Genomic DNA, 20,319 nt, shown 5'->3' with positions numbered 1-20,319 from the left:
GAAGAACAGCATCAAAAAGATGATTAAACTTCCTAAGTTAACTCTCATAGCATATATAAAAAGAGAAAGAACTGGTCTGATTAGACTTGGAGATAACTAATTTTTAACTATAAAACTAAGAGAGGTTTTTATGTGTAAGATTCCAGTGTTGTGATGACCATCTCTTAAGGGTGTAAACCAGAAGAAATTGTTCAAACAATAGCTGTGTTTTTACCAAATCTGGGTGCCCTTTTGCCCAACAAAAACTGAAGAAAGTATGGTGAAAGGTTACTAGAGCATGATCCAAATTTGATGGTGAAAAGCTGATTACACCAAACCGCACCGGAAACCAAGACAATAGTCCAAGGAGAGTACAACGCAAAGTCATTCTTGGTCCTACACACACAATTCCCACAGGGGTAGAATTGTTTGACTGAATCTATGTAAGACTTAAAGAATAGGGATAAATTAAAGTCAAGGACAGTACCAGCTTTAGAAAGTCCATCTACATTGCCCTTGAAGAGATTTGTAGCTCATAAGAAAATTTAGGAAAACGTAAGAGAAACCAGCGTAAACATGGTTTTCTTGGATTTAAACAAATATAGGAAAGAAAAGTATTTTGAGGTTTAAACTGGAAATGAGGAAAAGAACCTTTTTTTGATTCCTTTTAATTTTCTAAATTACTCTGGTCTACATCTTGTTTTGAACTATAGTTCTTGCTACAGAAGTAACCCCTGAGCATCAAACACCTTATGGAAGTTATTTTGGGACCTCAGATGAGACTTGTGGTCTTTGATGGCATTAAATGACATTTAAAAAGCGGAAAGCATGCCTGAGGAGAAAAATATGTCAAAGAAATGAGAGAAAAAAACCTAGTATATGGAGAAAAATCTTAAAAAGAAAAAAAAAAAAAAGGAGAGAAAGAATTGGAAGGCAAATTATTAGGAGCCCCATTACCAAGACGATCTTTATTATGAATTAGCAAATGTAAGTCATTAACAAAAATAACTGCTGATTTCCAGTAATTACAATTCTGACTGTAGCACTGACCCCCAGCCTGACGATAGAATACTAGGAGACTTCAGGGTCCAGATCACCTATATTCCTGCTGTTCCTGACATGGTTTAATTCCAGCTATGTTCACCTGCTACAAAGGGGCTAACTGTGATAAGGCTTTGTGACTTATTCCTTCTATTGCTGCAAAACCTTGTCAGGCAGATTAGCAGGGCTTTTTACTCAAACACACAAAAAGGACACAAAGATCAAGAGCTCTCAGGGTATAGCAAGAAATACAGAGATGAACCAATTCAGCCAAACAGACAAAAATAAGTCTTTACACTCAGGCATACATATGGGCCATAACAAAGTTGCACCTGCTTATATCATCTCTGCCATCTGAGTTATGCTCAGTTGTTGTGAACTGTGTAACCATGCTGAAATCAGGTTAAGTGGCTCATTTGAGGCATCTTTTCTTCACTATCACAGTGGTAATGTCCCCCCTGCATCCCCACCCCCTAAAGGAGCTGGGAACATAATTGAGGCAATTTTAACTTGGCTTTTATGTAGGAGAGGTCACTACAATACTTACTGCCAGTAAGTGGTTTTAAACATCGTGCTGGTGTTTCATTCTCTGCTAGTCCATTCATCTTGTCTGCTGCTCCTCTTACACTCAGGTTCGCGTGTTGAAACTGTTCCTCGTTTCCCTTCGCAGACTTGAGATTCGGCTCTTCAGCAGCCTGTCCTTCACCTCTACAGCCCTCTCTGGATGTGGCACATTGGTCAGCACTTTCCTCACTCTGTGTCGAAGTACTGCATCCATTAATGCCATCTATTTTCTCGCCAGCCGGTGAAGCATGATCCTCAGGGTAATTTGAAACATTTTTATTATCTTTTGATTGCACAGAGTTGTTACTGGCAGGTGTCAGGGAGGTGCTGACAAGACAGTTCTTTTGGGAATGGTACTGAGGTATAATTCCAACAAATTTCAAGCCTTGACTTGCAGCATCTTGAATCTACAAGTTGAAGAAGATTAGATTTTTAACTGTCAAGCTGTCTTAGCTAAATAGAAACACAGAAAATAACACCCTTCAAGGCAGCAAGCATGTCATTTTGCTACTTTTGTCCACTACCACAAGAAATTGTCATGTTGCATTTACATAAAAAGTTATTCTAAAGAAGCAGAATGAAAAGATCCCTACACCATCTGAAATAATGTGAAAATGGAGGGGGAAAAAAAAGGAAAAAAGGGGGGGGAAGAGAGAGAAAATGCCTACATATTTCTTCACAAGAGATAAAAGTATCTGTTTGAAAAGCTTATTTATTACAAATTACTCAAAGTGGTATTTCTTACAAAAAGAATTTTAGTATCATTCTCAATAAGTCAGAGACTTATTATTACATCGGCTGTATTAGGTGCGTGATTATGACATTTATGCAAGGAAAGGATTATTAATTAACTGTGCTATATGCACCATTATAACAACAGTTGTTGTTTGTCCTATTTTGGATTGAGAAACAAATGGCAGACTTTCACATAATGAGTAAATAAAAGCAAAGCTATATTAATACGCCATTTTCGGAAAGATACAGAACTCAGAATAGAAAATGGCACTGTGACATAAGCTAAGACGAAGGAAGAAAAAGGAAACTAAGAGGGTCTATCACTAATCCTTTGCACTTCAGGTAAAGAAGGAAAAGGAAGGAATCAAATCAGAAAAGACCCTAAGAAAAAACACATTGGGCTAGTAGTAATGACAGTTAGACAAAGCCAGAATTAACTAACGAAGGTTTGAGATGAAGCAGAAAGAGAAATCTCTTTCAGGCAGACTCAGCACTACGGATGCACCATCCACTCCAGTCACCAGCCTCACACCCCTCAAACCCAGGAGAAGCTGCAGTGCGAGACAGACTTCTGTGAAAACATATGAGTGTCTACTGCTTCATTTATCAAAATCAATCACTGAAATTAAAAGGTTTCCATGTAATGTATACTCTTCGTGTAATGCAAAGTCTAAATACACATATATGTTTCAAAAATAAATGCCTTGAGAATGGAGAAATTATTTCATTTTCTCTGCACACCATGTAATTCAAGAGAGTTAAAGTGTTTTGATTATTCTTCTACGCTCAATTTAGTATCAACCTAGGAGAAACAGGTCAGTGAGGGGGTTTTTCAATAGAAAGTAAAGAGGAAGAATTTTGTAAAACTTCTTTTTTTCTTTTTAATTTAAGAGGAAGCTCATGTTTGCATCTCTTCTATCCAGATTTTTTTTTTAATGAATCATTTACTTCCTGGTAACGTGTTCCCTGATCAACAACAAGAACTTCCTCTTTCAAACTACTATTATATTTTCCATGTTAAATTAACTCTTGATTTCATGATCACAGGAACTTAAAACAGGTCTCCAGGAAACAAGGCAATGGTCTTCACAGGTGTTTAGCCTGGAAAACATGGGATGCTGACTTAACTAAAGCTCATTGCTAAAGAGGACAATAACCTCTAAGAGGACAATAAAAACAGCACTGGCAGCGTCCTGATCAAATGAGTATCTGTCTACAAAGAAAGTTAGCATGTAACTTGCTCAGGAAGGTTTAAGTGAATGTCAATAACAGATGCATTCATAATATGCTTAATGGCCCAGACTCTCCATTGTAACTTGCTTAATACTTTTTTATATAGTCAATGATAGAGTTACAAATTCATTTCATCTCTTATCACTCATCTACAGACACAACACTACATTTGTTTAGTAGGTTGCAGGGCAGCTAATTAAAGAAATTTAACTAGTATGCAACTGTTAAAGTGTTTGGGGATAGTATATACATAGTAATTTTACTGGTCCTGGTCAATAAAGACTGCTTGTCAATCTATACCAGACTCCCACGCTGTGGTTTGGATGAGAACAGCTTTCACAGATATTGTAGCAATGCTTTACAGTCTTGGCTTACTCAAAAAAAAAGTGTTTGTTCTAAGGAATACCTGATGCTGAGGTGTTTCTTCTGAGGCTCTTGTTCTGAGAATGGAAATGGGAGGAACTAAGAGCTGAATTGTAGTCTAAGCTGTATTATCCTAATAGTTTAGCAGAAAAACTGGAAAAAGTCTATTAACTTTCCCAACAAGTTAATAGACAGTATACAGAACACAAAATCTTATTTAAACATGTATTTCAAATTTTCCCAATTACATATGGTGGAACCAAGCACCTCATTATTTTCAATAAAGCCAATTTATCAGGAAAAGCTACATCAACAGTGTGATGTATGCTGCAGAACAGCAGAGTGATGTATCAGCAGACACAGTCTCTCCCTTCAACTTTCTACAAAACCATGAAGAGGCTAGCTCTCACTAGAAAGTATAAAGCCTGAGCCTGAACATTTTCAAACTACAAAGACAATTCATTTTTTCAGCATCCTGTTGAGAGCTTAAATAGTATGAAATTTTAGTTGTCTTCACATCCAAACTGAATTATGCCATCCAGTACAAATTCACGTTTCCTGTTTCCTGTATTTCGAATATTGAATATTTGAATTATAAAAAAAAAAACCAAACCAAACCAAAACGAACCCAAACCTCATAACTGGAGAGGTTGTGCCCAGGAGTTATGCAAGGACAGAAGGACTGTTCCTAGCAGGTACCTGTGGTTTTGAACTCTTTGAGGCATTCTGTGCTGGTACACACAGACAGATATGTCTCTTCCAGCCTTTTGGGAAATTATGTCAGCAGATGCAGTGTTGGGAATCGGCAAGAGGGCAATGCATGGGAGAAAGCAGGGGTAAAGCTGCACTGAATGGGAAGAACATGATGCTACTCGGATAGGATCACCCAGGATATATTCCAGATTAGATAAACAACACAATTACCTGTCTTTATGTGCCAGTTTAGAGCGCTAACAGAGACTACTAAGAAAGGCCTGTGTCTTACTGCATTGTATGACTAAATGCGAGGAAAAAACATAAAGACAACAACTGCATCTCTACCACTTTTCATATCAGATAAGATTAATAGATTAAAAATGCCCTTACATGAAGTGATCCATACTAATTTCAGATGTTTTACTGACATTTTTTGTACTTTAAATATACTACATACTTGCCCTTTACATCTTTGGAAATTGTGAAAAGGGAAATTCCAACAAAATTGAAAATAAAAAATAATCTTTGCTTCTTTCCCCAGATAGGAACAGAAACATTTTTATTGCCTCATAAAGCGCTGCTTGGATTACATTAACCACAAATACAAGACCAGATCTCCATCACAAAAGATGCTATTGTTCAACCACAGAAGCAGAACTTAAACTTATTTATTTCAATCTGGATAAACACCCAAGTGGGTACATCCAAATTCATTTGTAACCCGGTTGCAACAAATTGGATTAACATCAGTTTAAAAATAGAATCTGCGTAAAGAAGGGGTGAAATTTCACATGTACAGAGGGCCAAGGCAGTTAAAGAATTTAATGTCATCCCTATAATTTGCTTGATTAGAAACCTGGCATTTTCCCTGAGGGGAAGAAATGACAGATTTAGCCTTTGCTGTCTGTGACATAAATATCAAATCTCCCACGAACTTTAGCAGGAATAGGAACAAGCACCGTGTCCAACCCCGATGTCACTACCTTAATTGAATTTTAGCTGGAGCACTTGTGTTAACATTCTTAACATTTGTGAAATGTTATTGTTTATTTCAGAACTGCCTGACTGCTATTTTTACACTGCATTTGGAAAGAAAAGGACCCATCACCAGCATAATGCAGTGTCACTAAACATTACATGGATGTAGCAAATTTATATCTCACCTTTTAAAATTATTTTGGTTCTCTTGAAGACTCCCTACCTAATTAGAAAATGGCTGACACTCTAAATTAAAGGTCTGCAAAACCACACCTGGCAATAAGTATGGCTGAATGATGAAATCCTCTTTTCTGGAAACTACTTGTTTTTAGTCTACAGATCTCACAGCCACATTCAGAAGCTCATTTTGAACAGCCACATACAGGTTTTCTTTTCAAATCTGTTTTGAATAAAGACACTTGGCAAGTCCATTGTACAGCCCACGTATTGTTTGTGATTCTGTGTTTCTTGTTGCACTTTCAGCACCATAATAATCTCCTATTGCTAGCAAGCATGATGGTACTCTTATAAATATGGAAACTCAAGGATAGAGATACCATGCTGAACAGAATCATACACCTTTTGTCAGTTTTGGCAATCGCTTACAGGGAGATCCCGATGGCATCCCTGTGGGATGGCACAATGAAAATCAAACACTTCCATCAAGTTCAAGATAGTACTCCAGCCACATCAATAAAAATGCAAAATAACACAGAGAAATTTACTAATGAGGACCTCTCTCTGATAAGAATTTCAAACAAATTATTTAATAAGTGTTAGGAATTTCCCTTAACTCTTTTATGCCAGGATTAACTCTTATTTGGAGTGAATCCAGAAGAAAAGCAGTTTTACTAATGTCATCAAGGCACTCTAGTTTACAGCAGTCCTAAATGGTCTCAAGGCTTACACTTTCTCATTATTTTAAAACAAACCACCTTTAAAACCTAGGCACTAGGAGTGAACATTTCATTAATAGGTTTGCTATATGGCTCATGATATAACTAGATACTGAAAGAATTTAGTAACAACCCAGTAAAGGGGACTGCTGCTAATATAAACAGTAACCCAGAAATAATTTATGAGGAACATATATAGCAAATATGCACTCAGAGAGAATACAACATTTTCAAGGAGCAATGAACTGGTTTTTGGTGGTCAGACGCAGCTAGCTCTGCTGTGAACTTCGGGAAGGACTGCTACTTATTCCAACTGATGGCCAAACATATGGCCTTGGAAACAATAGCTGGTTAATTTAGCCCAGAGCTATCTATTTAAACCAAGCATGAACTTAGTCAATAAAAGAAATGCTTTTCTGTTTATTTAGTTGTCGTTTCAAAAAGAACAAGGATGAAAGCATTAGAACTCATAATGTGCACCAGAAACCAGATGAGTGTATTTTTCTACCTTCTTTTTAGGATTCAAGCAGATCTCCTTTAACAACAGCACCAGGATCTTCATGCAAAGAACATGAACTTGTGGTTTGAGGAGAATGCTATGTACTGCATGCCAGGGACTAGAAAAGTATGCTCAAGACTACAGTCTTCCAACTGTGTCCTCCTTCATTAATATTTAGTAGTACACATTTCATCAGAAATACTGCACATCCCCCTTGTAGTCTGTTCATTTCTGGAAACAGATGTTTAAAATTAAGACAGGCTTCTAGTTTGCCCCTGATATTTTCCACACGTCGCACATGCTCTTTCCTTAGAAGACAGCAATAGTCATCAGGAGTTTATTGCTTATTTTAAAATCAACTAAGCTTAGCTAATGCTCTGAAGGAGGGATTTAGTTCTTTCTATATGGATCAAAACTTTTGAAACTTTGGCATTTTTGCATCCCTAATACTACGTTAAAAAAAATATTCCACTAACCAAAGAGCATCAATTGCCAATCGTCCTATTACTCTGAGACTGTGTCACTACTTGCAGATTTCCAAACCAAACAACCTTTCTGACCAGGATGTTCTGTCATTTAAGCCTGTACTTTCCATGCATTTTTAACCTTTCCCAGTTTACACTGGAAATTCTGATTTTGAGACAGATAGTTCAGGTTCATATACATATAGGAAAATATAAATGCAGCTTTTAGAAAGTAAAATCCCAGTCTGCATTCAGGCTTTCAAATTACCAAATATTTTCACTGTCAATTACACCAAAATAGGCCATCAGGGATAAAATACTGGAGAGATGCACTGGAAAATGTTACTATAATCCCAAATCACAGAACAGTCCTTTAAGCAGTGTTGTTGGCAGTGTTTATATATGAAAACCTTGACCAGAATTTTAACATCTGGGAACTTTAGATAAGACTACCAGAATGAAATTCACAGATCCAACAGAAGAGGATAGAGTCCAGAAACAAACCCAAAAGGTAAAACCTAATCTTTCCATCTTTGGAAATCCAACAGAACCATTAATTTGCCATTTTGAGCTCTCATTGCATTTGTGGTAGAGCAGAATAAGGCACTGAACAGGGCAAGAAAGCAAGCTTTGCACTTTTACAACATGCCCATTTGTAGTAGCCTCTGCAAAAGTGAACTGAAAGCTACAAACAGCACAGGGAGAAATGTACTGAAGTAAGAAGCTACTGCAACTTACTCCTGCACTGATTAAAACAGAAGATGGGATCTTAAGGCAGTGCTGCAGGAGATATTAAATTACAGCAAGCTATATGTCTCCTGCTACTCAAGCCAAGGCAGACATGAGATTAACAATTTGGAATTCCTCTTCAGCTTGCATTATTTTTACTCCTGAGAACAATACAACCACACTAAACACGTAGTGCAGCATGGTGCAAGTACACCTGCTCCTTTTAGCATATTTCATTAGATGACAGGTCTTGAAACCAGTCTCATCCTCTGTGGTCCTGGGTGTGATGATTCTTCTCAAGTTATCTCATTTTAGCATCTGTTTCTTCACTGAAGGCAAAGCGTGAACATTGCTGGCCACAGGCTACAAAGGTTTGGTGAGTGTGGTACCTGCCCAAAAGCCACTTAACATACTTGCATCCTCTCACCCTTGCCATAAACTCTGAAAGAAAGTCCTGAAATGATATACATAATTTAAGACTTATTCCCTAAAACTTGTTTTAGCCTTGGGATAAACTGCTAAAGAGCAGGCAGCTACGCTCGCTCAACCCAAATACTTGATATACATTGTTTAAAAAAAGTCTGTGGAAACTCTTGTCCCAAGCTCTTGCTCTAGAGAACTGGCATTTTCAAAATGCAGATCATGTCCTGTCCAGGAATCTTTTGCAAAAAACTCCTACGATAATGGGTGAATAAAAGCCAGGGGAAAATAAAGATTCACAGAGATGTAGAGTTAAGTATTGTATCTAATAACCATTGTAGCAACTAGCAACAATGCAATTCAAAACTGGGACAGTGGTTTAGTCCATCTCTGTCCTAGGCAATGAAAACAAACAAAAAGGTTCAGGACAACCGGAATATTTTAAAAAGTAGGAATTCCATCTCAAACCTATAGGCTTTACATTTAATTTGCAGGCAACACTTTCTTTTCTTTTTAGATCAACCAAAGAGTGTTTCTTTAAAATCACATTGTTTCATCAAGCCATCTGTTACTCGTAGCCAAAATTACAATTTGAACAATTTGCCCATATTTTATTTTAGCACAGTATAAAATATTATCAAATTTACTGTTATTTAAAAAGGTTTTTTTCCCACCAGACAGAAGTAGGATCATTAAAAACATCAACGACATACTTTATAATATCTATTTTTATCTTGGACAAGGGGATGACTCTGGAAGCTGCTGGGGGCAAAGGATTATAAAAGCACAACCAGGCTCCTGGGAGAGTCCTGAAAATAGTTTTGCAATGTCCATGGAAGATATATATCAACACCACTTTTACAGGGCTCAGTCAAAAGAACACAAGTTGAAAGAAGCTTAACTAGGAACAGATGTTTCCCTTCACACCAGGTTGTTTAAAATACAGTATATGCTATTTTTTAACATCTCTTGTTATATATACACTTAAAAAATGTTAACAGAATGCACTTTAATAAATATTATCACAGCAGATTACAAACAGCTGAACTATTGATGTTGAGTTTCAACTCCTGCTTCACGACCATATCTACAAACATCCAAATACTTAAAAAATAGAATAGGGTCTGTTGTGCAGAAAACAAAGCAGTCAGCTAAGTGCTTAGCAATGGTTTTCATTACAATGCACTACAGAAATAAACGTTGTATTGTTCTTTTGCAAATACCCTGGAGAGTAAAGGTTTTGGGGTGGGATTTTTTGGGTTTGTTTTAAGGATGGAAATGATTTTAGAAGAGATTGAGTTCACATCTAGGTAAGTAATCCTAGGTAATAAACAGGACTCTAGAGGGGTCATTTTCTAGCCACAGAAGTAAATCTGAACTGCTTGTTAATTGGAAGAACAAACCTCTGAGCAATATTAAAGATGCAATTTTTCCCCTCTTCTGTCTTTTACTGCCACCTGCTCTGAGTGTGTACCCTGCAGGAAACTTCCAAACGGGCCAGCTAAAACATATCTCAAGTAAAGAATAATGCTTAGGATTACCATAACCACCTAAGGAACCCTGGCACCAACAGAGCAATTGGAGACTTCTCAGAAGAGATCCTTGTAAGAGTGCAGCAACTGAGTCAAGAAATGCACCAACAGACTAGTGCTCTTCAGAACACATATGCTGCACCTCTTTGTTCCTTCTAAAAAAGAAATCTCAATGCAAAGATTAAGAGAGGAAGAATAAGTAATGACAAACAGAAAGAGACAAGAAAGTGAGAAATACTGGAACAGCTACATAAACCCCAATATTTTTCTTAGCTATTGTAAGTGAAAGTAAAAAACCAAAAATTGTAATATTATTAATTTTCAGATTATTTTCTAGAAAATTACAGATTTTTGTCTTCTCATTTGCTTGTCATACTGTTAGAAACACAAATAATTATATATATATGCATATTATTATGGAGATACTGATACATTTATCATCATAATTAGATGCTAAAGAGTTTTAAAACTCAGAGGCTGAGAGCTCAAAATCATTCAATATTGCTTTCACACAATATGTGGGTATGTGAAGTCCCCTGTTTTCATCATACAAGACAAATGTTCATTCTCATGTGAGTAAATATCTAGAAAGTAAGTGAATCACTCCCTTGACTAGAAACATCTATGGAAAAGATTTAAAAAGTTCTTGAAAATTCATATAGGCATTTAGCTATTATTTTAGAGGAGGAGAAACAGAAATCCTCCTAAATACTTCAACCATCCTTCTATCTAACTTAAAAGAAGCCTGAGAGTTAACCTGTCATTTAAGAGCAACAGTAATACAAAAATTCTTTACCAATTAGAATCACAACACAGATGATTGCAGAAAACGATGTGCATGAACCAAGCAGTTATCCCGAAAACTCCAAAAAGCTACATGTGAATGGAGAGGAAAAATCAAGACAGCAGGAAAAGAAGGATCTCAATATTTTGATAAAAACACCAATATGGAGAAACATGCAGTGAGACTGAACTGTGATTGTTTGGGGGGTGTAGCAGTTCCTTACCCAACCATTCAGCCAGTCTCCAGCCTCAGGCTCCCTCCAAAGGAGAGAGGGTAGATAACAAGCAGGAGGATCAAACCCCTCCAAGAAATGTCTCGCCTTTCAGGAGCACGCAAAGTTCAACTACAGTTTAGTAATGCATACCAACTTCCACTGCATAAAGTAACACTTCAAACATACTAATATCTCGTTCCAGTTTTATTCCTGATAACATTTTCTTTTCCATAAAACTGCCAAGAAGGCTCAAATACAGTAGATCCTTTCAGCAATGCAGGATGTGAGTTCTTCATACAAGTGTTAGTATTGTACAGCCTTTCTTTCAAAATTGTCCAATTCTCCACACAACTTGCCTCTGTACCAGAGGGAATTGGTGGTCACACTTTTAGATGCCAACTCTAGAACAAGTACACAGGTGGCAGCATCCTTGTAATGTGTTTTGTTGGCATATTCACAGAATATACTGATTTGGAAGGGGCCCACAAGGATCATAAAGACCAACACCTGGCCCTGCATAGGACCATCCCCAAGAGTCACACCATGTGCCTGAGAGTATCATCCAAATGCTTCTTGAACTCTCAGGCTTGGTGCCATGACAACTTCCCTGGGGAGCCTGTTCCAGTGCCCAACCTCTGCACGAAGAACCTTTTTCTGATGTCCAACCTAAATCTTCCCTGACACAACTTCAGGACATCTCCTTGGGTCACTAGAGAGATCAGTGTCTGCCCCTCCTCTTCCCCTCACGAGGAAGTTGTAACTGCAATGAGGTCTCTCCTCAGTCTCCTCTTCTCCAGGCTGAACAGGCCAAGTTGACCTCAGCTGCTCCTCATAGGGCTTCCCCTCAAGGCCCTATTTGCCCATAAAATCTTTGCTAAATGTAAAAAAAAGTATAATGACAGACTGTCAGGGAAGAGAAACAACAGGACTGGTGTACATATGCTTCCTCTGGGAAGTCTCCAGTCTGTCTGATGAAACTCTTCCAGCCATGAAGACCAAGTTTCCTGAGCTATTCCTCCCTGGGGTCCCACTCGCTTAAGCCTGAGAGGTACCATCACTTCCTTGGCCCAGCAACGCTATTATTAAACAATAAGTGTCAACAAACTTACTGGCAAAGTCACTACATCAGCAGCAGTCGAGATTATTTGCAAGGTGATTTGGACTACAGAAGCTGTTCTGAGGACCACTTAAGGGAGCGACACATTACTGGCATTTGTACTCACTGAACTTGACCAAGACATGAGCAGAGGGACCAGCAATGAGCAGATCTGACACACGCTGCCTCATCTGGCAGATTTCATCGCACAATAAATGTCACTAAGGTGTTTCAAGATGGCAGTCATGTTCCAAGTGGAACCGGTCCACTTCTGAAAATGTAAACCCAATTATTGATCAATACTGCCTTAGGTTTGTTGGGAGAAATTAGACGAATTTTTGATTCAAGTAAGGACAGATCAGTGGGGAGGGGTCTTTGTCTAGCCAAAAACACCAAAGGAAGATGCCTGCATTTGGATTTCAGTTTAGCTAAAGCATTTTTAAACCATGCTTTTCTGTGCTTATCATACTTCCCCAGAGAAGGATAATGAGTCCATAGGGAAAAGAAACATGAACCCTGTAATGGCATCACAATGAAAAAAAGTTACCATAAATGAATTTCCTCTCATTATTAAGCAGGCAACCAAGGACCCAAAGATGCACTTCCTAAATTTTAAAAAGTCAAAACTGGGGAGACATGGTACAGAAACAATCCTCCATTCCCTTTCACCTATACCACAAAGATATGAGTGTAGCAGTAAAACCTTCTGCCTGTTACAGTTCTTCTAGAGCATGTAACTCAGATTGGAACAGAAGACAAAGGTCATGAGAAACATATTTGCCATTCATATATGATTGTGTATTCAAAATAACCCTTTTCTTGTGATGTCAGCCTAGCTTCTGCTTCCCTTACTTGTCTCCATAGATTCAGAAGAACACTCTCAGACGAAAAAAACGATAACAGGATACACAGAAATAAAAAGCAACTAAGGAAGTAATTAAAGGCTACCCTATCTGACATGAGATACAAGTCAAAGTATTACAAAATATGGTATCTTAGAAGTAACATCTCTGACTTTCAACTACTTCAGAATGATCTGAGCCACAGTGATCAGAATTTCAGAAGTTAGCTTTGCTCATTAAAAAGCAGATGAGCAAATCTTTAATCTCTGTTTTGCCTGAGAGCTAAACAGGAGTTAGGACAGGAGTGCTAATATCAATTCAGCAATATAGTATATACATAACAGTTACCTCCTTCATTGTCCACAAATTATGTGTCAAAGACACCATGGGACTATTTTAGCTCTTTAGGACAGGTTAAGCTGCACAGATCCAAGTGGATATCAACAAACAAACAAAGTGTGGTGATGTCAACACCATTCTAAGGTACAGGAGGAGTGTATTTTATGCGACATTGTGTCCTCAGTCTTGCCATAGCCAGAAACCACAGTGGTGGTTTCAAAACCAGCAAAGAGAGTGGAGAATTGGGACAGAGTCCAGCAGTGCAGAAGGATCTCAAAAACAGAACACAGGTTTGACCAGAGAGTCTTCTTTGGCATTTCTTAAATGTCTTGTAGTCAACATTGTACTGAGGCACTTCGTTTCAGTCAGCAAAAAGCATTCTCCAGGTGAAATAATGTCCTTGTTTCTACCAAATTATAACATTTATATGGAGTTATAGGGGGAAAAAAGCATATATAGAAAAAAAAGCATATAATACCTACACTGTATGCCATTACAAAATTTTTTTGTGTTTGCAGAAGGAAGCAGTTAATATTCAATATGAATTTTCAATGCAACAAAAAGTCAGTTAAGAAAAGTTATTAAAATTGCATCCTTGTTCAAACTCCAGGTAAACAATACTTGCTCAGTAGTGTATAATAAAATTAACAAAATTAATTTTCTCAGGGTATTTTTTTGGAATTTTTTGCGACAAGCTCATAGAGAAAATTTTGACTTCTCATTTTGTTTTGAAAATAGAGCTATTCTATCTGGTTTGGTTTTTTTTTAATACAGTAATTTGCAATGCAGTAAGATGGTAAACCTGTGCTAGAAGTCTCTGTTATGAAAAGCTCTGTGATCAAGGATTTGCCTATTCAGTTAAAACATTGTATTAACTTCAACTGTATTCCACAGTTTGAGAAGAATCATAGGGCTGTTCTTTTCTGAAAGCAAGCAACTGCCCTCTCTAACAGCTTTTTGTTACTGCTTTCTTTGAAGAACATTCTTTATTTTTCATTTATTTTGTTTGTAAACATCTGGTTTATATGCCCTTAAAAGCAATGGACATTTTTGTTGCTCAGACAAATTAGTTAATAGGACAATTAACTCCTACTCCCAAACAAGTCCTGTTTCCTGAGTTTGATTTACATAAAAGTGTTGAGAATTTCACAATTGTTAAACAATTGTGTTTAATCAGATACAGACAGTGACATAGCACACACTTGACAGCAACAGCTTCAAAGAACTTCAAATTTCTCTACATCAAATAACATCTGAGGATGAGCGACATACTCAGCCTACAGAGAAAAGGTAAATATACATTCTAGCTATTAAAATTTAAATTATTATCTTTCAAAAAGGCATCTTCATAACCCCATAATCAAATGGCTTCTACCAACAGAAACATTTCCATGTCTAGAAAAGAACTCTAAAGAGTCTCAGAACTGGATATTTATGGAAATAAGATGACTCCTGGATTGTCATTTTGTTTTCATGTTAGCCATACTCTTTCTGAAGTTACATATGAAAAGAAATTTTCTGTCGCAATGATGCACAATTTTGCTACCAGTTGTGACAGTTCCGCCTATATTTCTCTTCTCTGACTTGAAGAACTGAAGAATAAAATCCAACGTGTTGAAACTGGCACACAACAACTACACTAGTTTTGCCTAAGTGTAAATATATCGAAATAATCCAAGATAACATCAGAATTGTAGTGCAGTAATGCAGTTCAACCTGAAGCAAAATTCAGACTCAGACTTTTGAATGTTATTAAGTGTTCAGAAAACTTCAGTTTGTTCTGATACCAAAATCTATATATCTTTAAGTTTGACAACGGTGATCAGATAGTTATAGCTGCATTATTTTTAATCTAGTTTTTACAATTCATAGTAAAAAGGAAAGATCGAATGAGTGTAGTCTGTCAAGCTGAGTCCCCATCAAGAAATTTACTCTACAAAATTTTAACTATTAGCACTGCAAGATGAAATAAAAGTAGGGGAGTATACCTGCTTACTATTCTTACACCCCATGGCTAAGTAAATATAGTTCTCAATGCTAGTTTATATAAAGTGCAACAGGACACAACAGATGCTGCAAAATTTGAAACATCCACAATGAATCTGTCTTCATTAAAATGGACATAACCTGCTAATTTCCAATCTGGCAGAATATTATAGTGTCAAAAATAATTTTAAAAAGAAGGCAACAAATAAAGAATTGCAGTGTTCTCTTCAAATTCACCAGTATATATAATAGCTAATTGAAAGCAACACTGTTCTGTATGACAAAAGGATTTAGGTTACCAGTACCATCTGTAACTGCTCATCCTGTAATACTGAACCAAAACTTAAATAATCTGGGAGTTTCCGGGAGGTAATAGGCCTTTTATGTAAAGTACTATCTAACAGGCTATTTTGACACTAAAATGGAAATTATATATATTGTTTCAACATAAAACATTGCACATTATAGGACCATCTTCTACACTGGTAACTTAGTTGATACCATCCATATATGATAGATAGGTCACTCTCCTGTGACACTACAAATAATTTTCTCATAATAACATGATCAAACTTATTTCTCTCAATAAGTATAACTGCCCTTCAGCTACTTAAAATTATAAACCACCAAATTCTCGTGCAGTGTTTCAGCTGGACAAAGTGTATACATATCCCTACTGTCAAACTGACAGGACTAGAAACAGTAATTATAGTGCAAATAAAAGCATACTGTGTTTTGGGGTTTGCCCCCCCTTTCTTTTTTTACTTACTTTTTTAATAAAATCAGGTATCTCCTTTTTCTCTGAAAGGTGGTTAAAAGAGGAGCAGCATTCTACCTCCAAGACATATCCTTCACTACTGACGTCAGCTTTTGGAGACCTAAAGAGGCAGACAGAAAAAAAAGAATCACTTTCTGTTGTTAAGACTGGATACCCAGATATCCCATTTATAAATATTTCTCCTGGAGACCTAACCTTCACACAAAACTTTGGTTCCAGTACATTGACCCCACTGAGTTCAATACAGTTCTGACAAGTCTCATCTACCTGGTAGGGGAAGAAATCACACCAGTGACTGCAGATGATAGAATGCTTCAGGGACTTCCAAATTTCTTTATCTATCCAAGAAACACTTTGTCAGCCTGGCATCTATGGTCAACACCAAGGAGTTGCACAGGTGATATAACTCAGAATACACAGAAAGAAAGTTCCAATGCAATGGGCTGACAGATGCTTTGAGCCACACAGGGCAGCCTGATGTAAGATGTGTTTCACAGACAGCAATTAAAAGAAATCCCTTCTCTTATCTAGCAGCATTCCAAGTCAACATTTAAAAAATCAGTGCCTAATCAAAGTAGTTTATCCTTCAGTCTTCCCTTATGCTTTGTTGTTGAGACATTTAAAGCAGTGTTAGAAATCCCTCCTCTTTCAGAAGACACTAACTCCTAAAATAATTCAAAGCGTGTGGCATTTGCTGTATACATTGCTGAACAAAGCAGCACTGTGGAGACATGGTATCGGTCAAAATACGCCAAGGGAAAGTTTGGAAGTTATACTGAATGTTCTTGAGAAAGTCTGTAGGCACGGACTGCAAAGAAGTGCTACTGAGTGCACTTTTCGCCTCCTCTGACCTCTCATGAAAGGATACATCTGATCAATAAAGGATAACTAAGGAATCATATGTTTCCTCAGTTCTTTAGGAGAACACATAGAAGAATGCACAAAAACAAAGGCTAGCCTGTATTTCTTGGGAATAGTAACAAAGTAGTTATCTAACACCCCATACGGAGAATCAAAAGAGCTAGTTTGAAGTAAAGAACTAATCGTGACCAGCAGTTGTCTGATGCACTGGGTACCTACAGGACAGGAAGAAAGGTACAGAAGTTTGAACTGAGAATGCTGAGGAAGCAGCAAAACAACAAAACAAGGGTTTTGTAGACTTGCCATGCTTGTAAAAGCAAGTCTGTGCAAAAGCCCTGTTCTGGGGACTGAGATTGTGTGATACGTAAAACACGCTTCAGCTACAGATGGTCCCAGGGGCTTTCCCGAGATGCTAACAGTTCCCTGGAGCCATGAGATGTGTAGGCTGCTGACTGCAAACTGGCAGTGTGTTTCCTAGGCAATACTGCAGACATTTTCTGAAGTATCACATGACGTTGTATTTTGTATTTGATCCTCCCCCTTTCACACAAGCTACACTCTCACTTCATTTCTCTCATCTCACTTACATGTGGGACAGGTGGTACCTGACTCTGCATTGTTTGGTTATACTGAAGTCCTTTTCCCATTAGTTTTTCCCCTCTTTTCTAGGTTTTTCTTATAACCTGTGGTCCCACGATTCTGGAAAAAAATTCTAACAAATCACTGGTGTCCATGAAAACTCTCCAAACATTACCCAAATACAGGACTTAAGAAGTCATTACTGGGGGACTAGAAGTATTCTACCCCTACTCCTCTGTAACAGGCACACATGAATTAACTTAAGCAGTCGGAACAACTTTATCAAGAAAATAAAAAATCATTCTGTGAGGGGCAACATGTGTACTGCAGACAACCATTGTGCAGATTTTTCACCACAGATAAATTCAATAAATTCAAGGACATAAAAATAAACTTCAGAAAGTCTCCCTGCTAGAGTACTTACTACTATACCTACTTTTTTTTTTTTTTAAATCTGAATATGACCAACTGGAATTGTAGCCCTGATGTTATCTAGCCATGTTCCAAATAGAAATAATACGAACTAGGACTCTCTAATGCCCAAGCGATCAATAAACCATCAGAACTGCCACTCAATATTGCAATGTGAAGTCCACACAAATTAAATGGAGCAAACACAATTCTCCAGTGCTTCAGCTGTTCTATCATTACAAACCAGAAGTGGATTACCAGGAACAGGTAGCAAGGAACCAAGCCCTTTCTAGACAACCAATCCCCTTTTGGGGTGTCAACTGCAAAACTCTACAAATGTGAGGAACAAACATCTCTGCTATTTCCCTTACTGGGATAAACCATCACAGTTCCCTTCCAGCCTGGCTGAGGAAGCCATACTCCCCTACCAGAGACTTTGAAATACTATCGCTCAAAGTTAAGGTATCAAATCCCAGAAATTAAGTATGCACCATGCTATTTCTGTGCCCACTCTTTCGACAAAGTCTGTTCCTTACAGAGTGATCAACTCTAGCACTACTGTAAATACTTGTTGAAACACACATGAAAACTTACTATTTTAATTACTCTGAAAGAATGAGAAAGATTGTATTTTCATTTTAAACCCACTGGCTACCTGTAAAAATAAATTCGTTTCAACCTATATTGGTGAGGTTTATATACAGGTGTAAGGATTCCTCTCCTCTCCCTTAACAGCTCCCTGGGCTCTGATTGTGTGAAGTTTTTTGAGGACCTGCTTCTAACCTCTTTGAAAGGAGTAAGAGTGATCTGAGATGCAGATTATAGCCATAAAAATATAGTTCTTACTACAACTGCTCTAAAATGTCCTGTTTATTTTAACTCCTTTAAGAAGCACTTACTTTGAAATACACTTGCTGCTTGGAAATATTTAAGTGAATAGGAGACAGTGAATTCCTCCTTTAAGATTCTGAGGGCTACCTCTGCACTAGGGTTCATAAAGAAACTGCATCAAATACCATTGTACTCTGTTAAGAACATTATTTTATGGAACACACTTAACAGCTTCTACTAAAAGTCGTAAAATCCTAAGTTAAAATCTTCCAACAGAAGTACCCTATATTACTAAGAAATATTTTTCCATGCTTTCAAGTAAATTATGTCCATATATGTTAAAAGCATGTCTTTGTCTATACTGGTAGTTTTTACCTTTTTAGGAAAACTTTAAAAACCTGTTATTCTGTCAAAAACAAACATAGCTTCTCATGCGAAAATAATAAATATCTGCAGATATTTACGTGGTCACAGACCACAAAAATAATTTTCTGAGCAAATCTAGGTGGGCAAGAAATTACTTCCAGTCTCTATGCAATTACCAATGCATTTCATACATGTATCATGAAGTATTTCATAGATACCATATAAGTCTCACATTAAACTCTTTGAATATTATTAGTATAGCCATAAGGAAGTAACTAAATATAGGTACAGGTAAATTCTATACTGAACAGAAATTAATATAGTTTTGGGTTTATTAATTTAATGGGACTACTTTTAGGATCACTTTCCTTAGAGATTATGAATTACGATCCCCAAAATACGCACATCTATCAAGATCCCAGGCAACATGGAAAAAGTCCAAAGAGCACAGTTCATTCCTCTGCTCTGTTTTGAAGAATTGATGCAAATAATTTGAGAACTAACCCAATAATCCACCGGTTTTATAGTACAGGATGTTACTGGGAGTCCAATGTACAAAATATTTTAAAATTAAAGTGATGAGTTTAAAGTTGATTTCTTCTTTCCTATAATAAAATATTTCTCAACAGAAGGCGAAAGAGAAATGCTGAGATCAGTTTAGTCAAAAAAATGTGTGAGCTCCAACAAGAAAGATCTTCTTTTTCTTCTGGATGCAGAGTCAGTAATTTCTTCCTTTTCTTTTCCTCCTAAGTTGGAAGATCGAACCTTCCTCCCTTCATTGCCTGCAAACATTCAGGGGTTTTTATTACTTTTATTACTCCAATTAAAATAAAAAAATCGCTGGGTTAATTAAAAATGGCCCAGCCCTGAAAGAAGCACATCTGGATACACTCATGCTGTACTCTTCTTAGAAGCCAAGATGACTGGAGAAGCTGGGACATCCCGACTCATTACAATGCCCTGTACTCACTCTAACACATTTTGTGACACCTGAAAGGTAACAGAAGGGACAGTGTGAACAATGCCAGCACTTGCCCTGCAGTGAGGAAGGGCAGTCTCCTGACCACTGCTCCCAGAGAGGATAACCACTAGTTAGCCATGGA

General features: G+C 37.3%; 1 protein-coding gene across 2 annotated transcripts in view; it reads right to left on the bottom strand.

The window, feature by feature from the left end:
• Positions 1–20,319, bottom strand: part of RFTN1 (raftlin, lipid raft linker 1) — a 97,758-nt gene that overhangs the window by 30,265 nt on the left and 47,174 nt on the right. For both annotated transcript variants that reach the window (XM_027723799.2, XM_027723797.2), the window contains exons 4-5: positions 16,160–16,268; positions 1,568–1,991 (exon numbers count right to left, since the gene is read on the bottom strand). In XM_027723799.2, the coding sequence (XP_027579600.1) occupies positions 1,568–1,991; positions 16,160–16,268 (533 nt within the window). The remainder of the gene's footprint in view (positions 1–1,567; positions 1,992–16,159; positions 16,269–20,319) is intronic.

The sequence above is a fragment of the Pipra filicauda genome, unplaced genomic scaffold (genome assembly GCF_003945595.2).
Source record: "Pipra filicauda isolate LSUMZ 115617 unplaced genomic scaffold, ASM394559v2 scaffold84_size4826128_pilon, whole genome shotgun sequence".
Lineage (NCBI taxonomy): Eukaryota > Metazoa > Chordata > Aves > Passeriformes > Pipridae > Pipra > Pipra filicauda.
The sequence above is the reverse complement of the archived record's forward strand: the minus strand, read 5'-3'. Positions and strand labels throughout refer to the sequence as shown.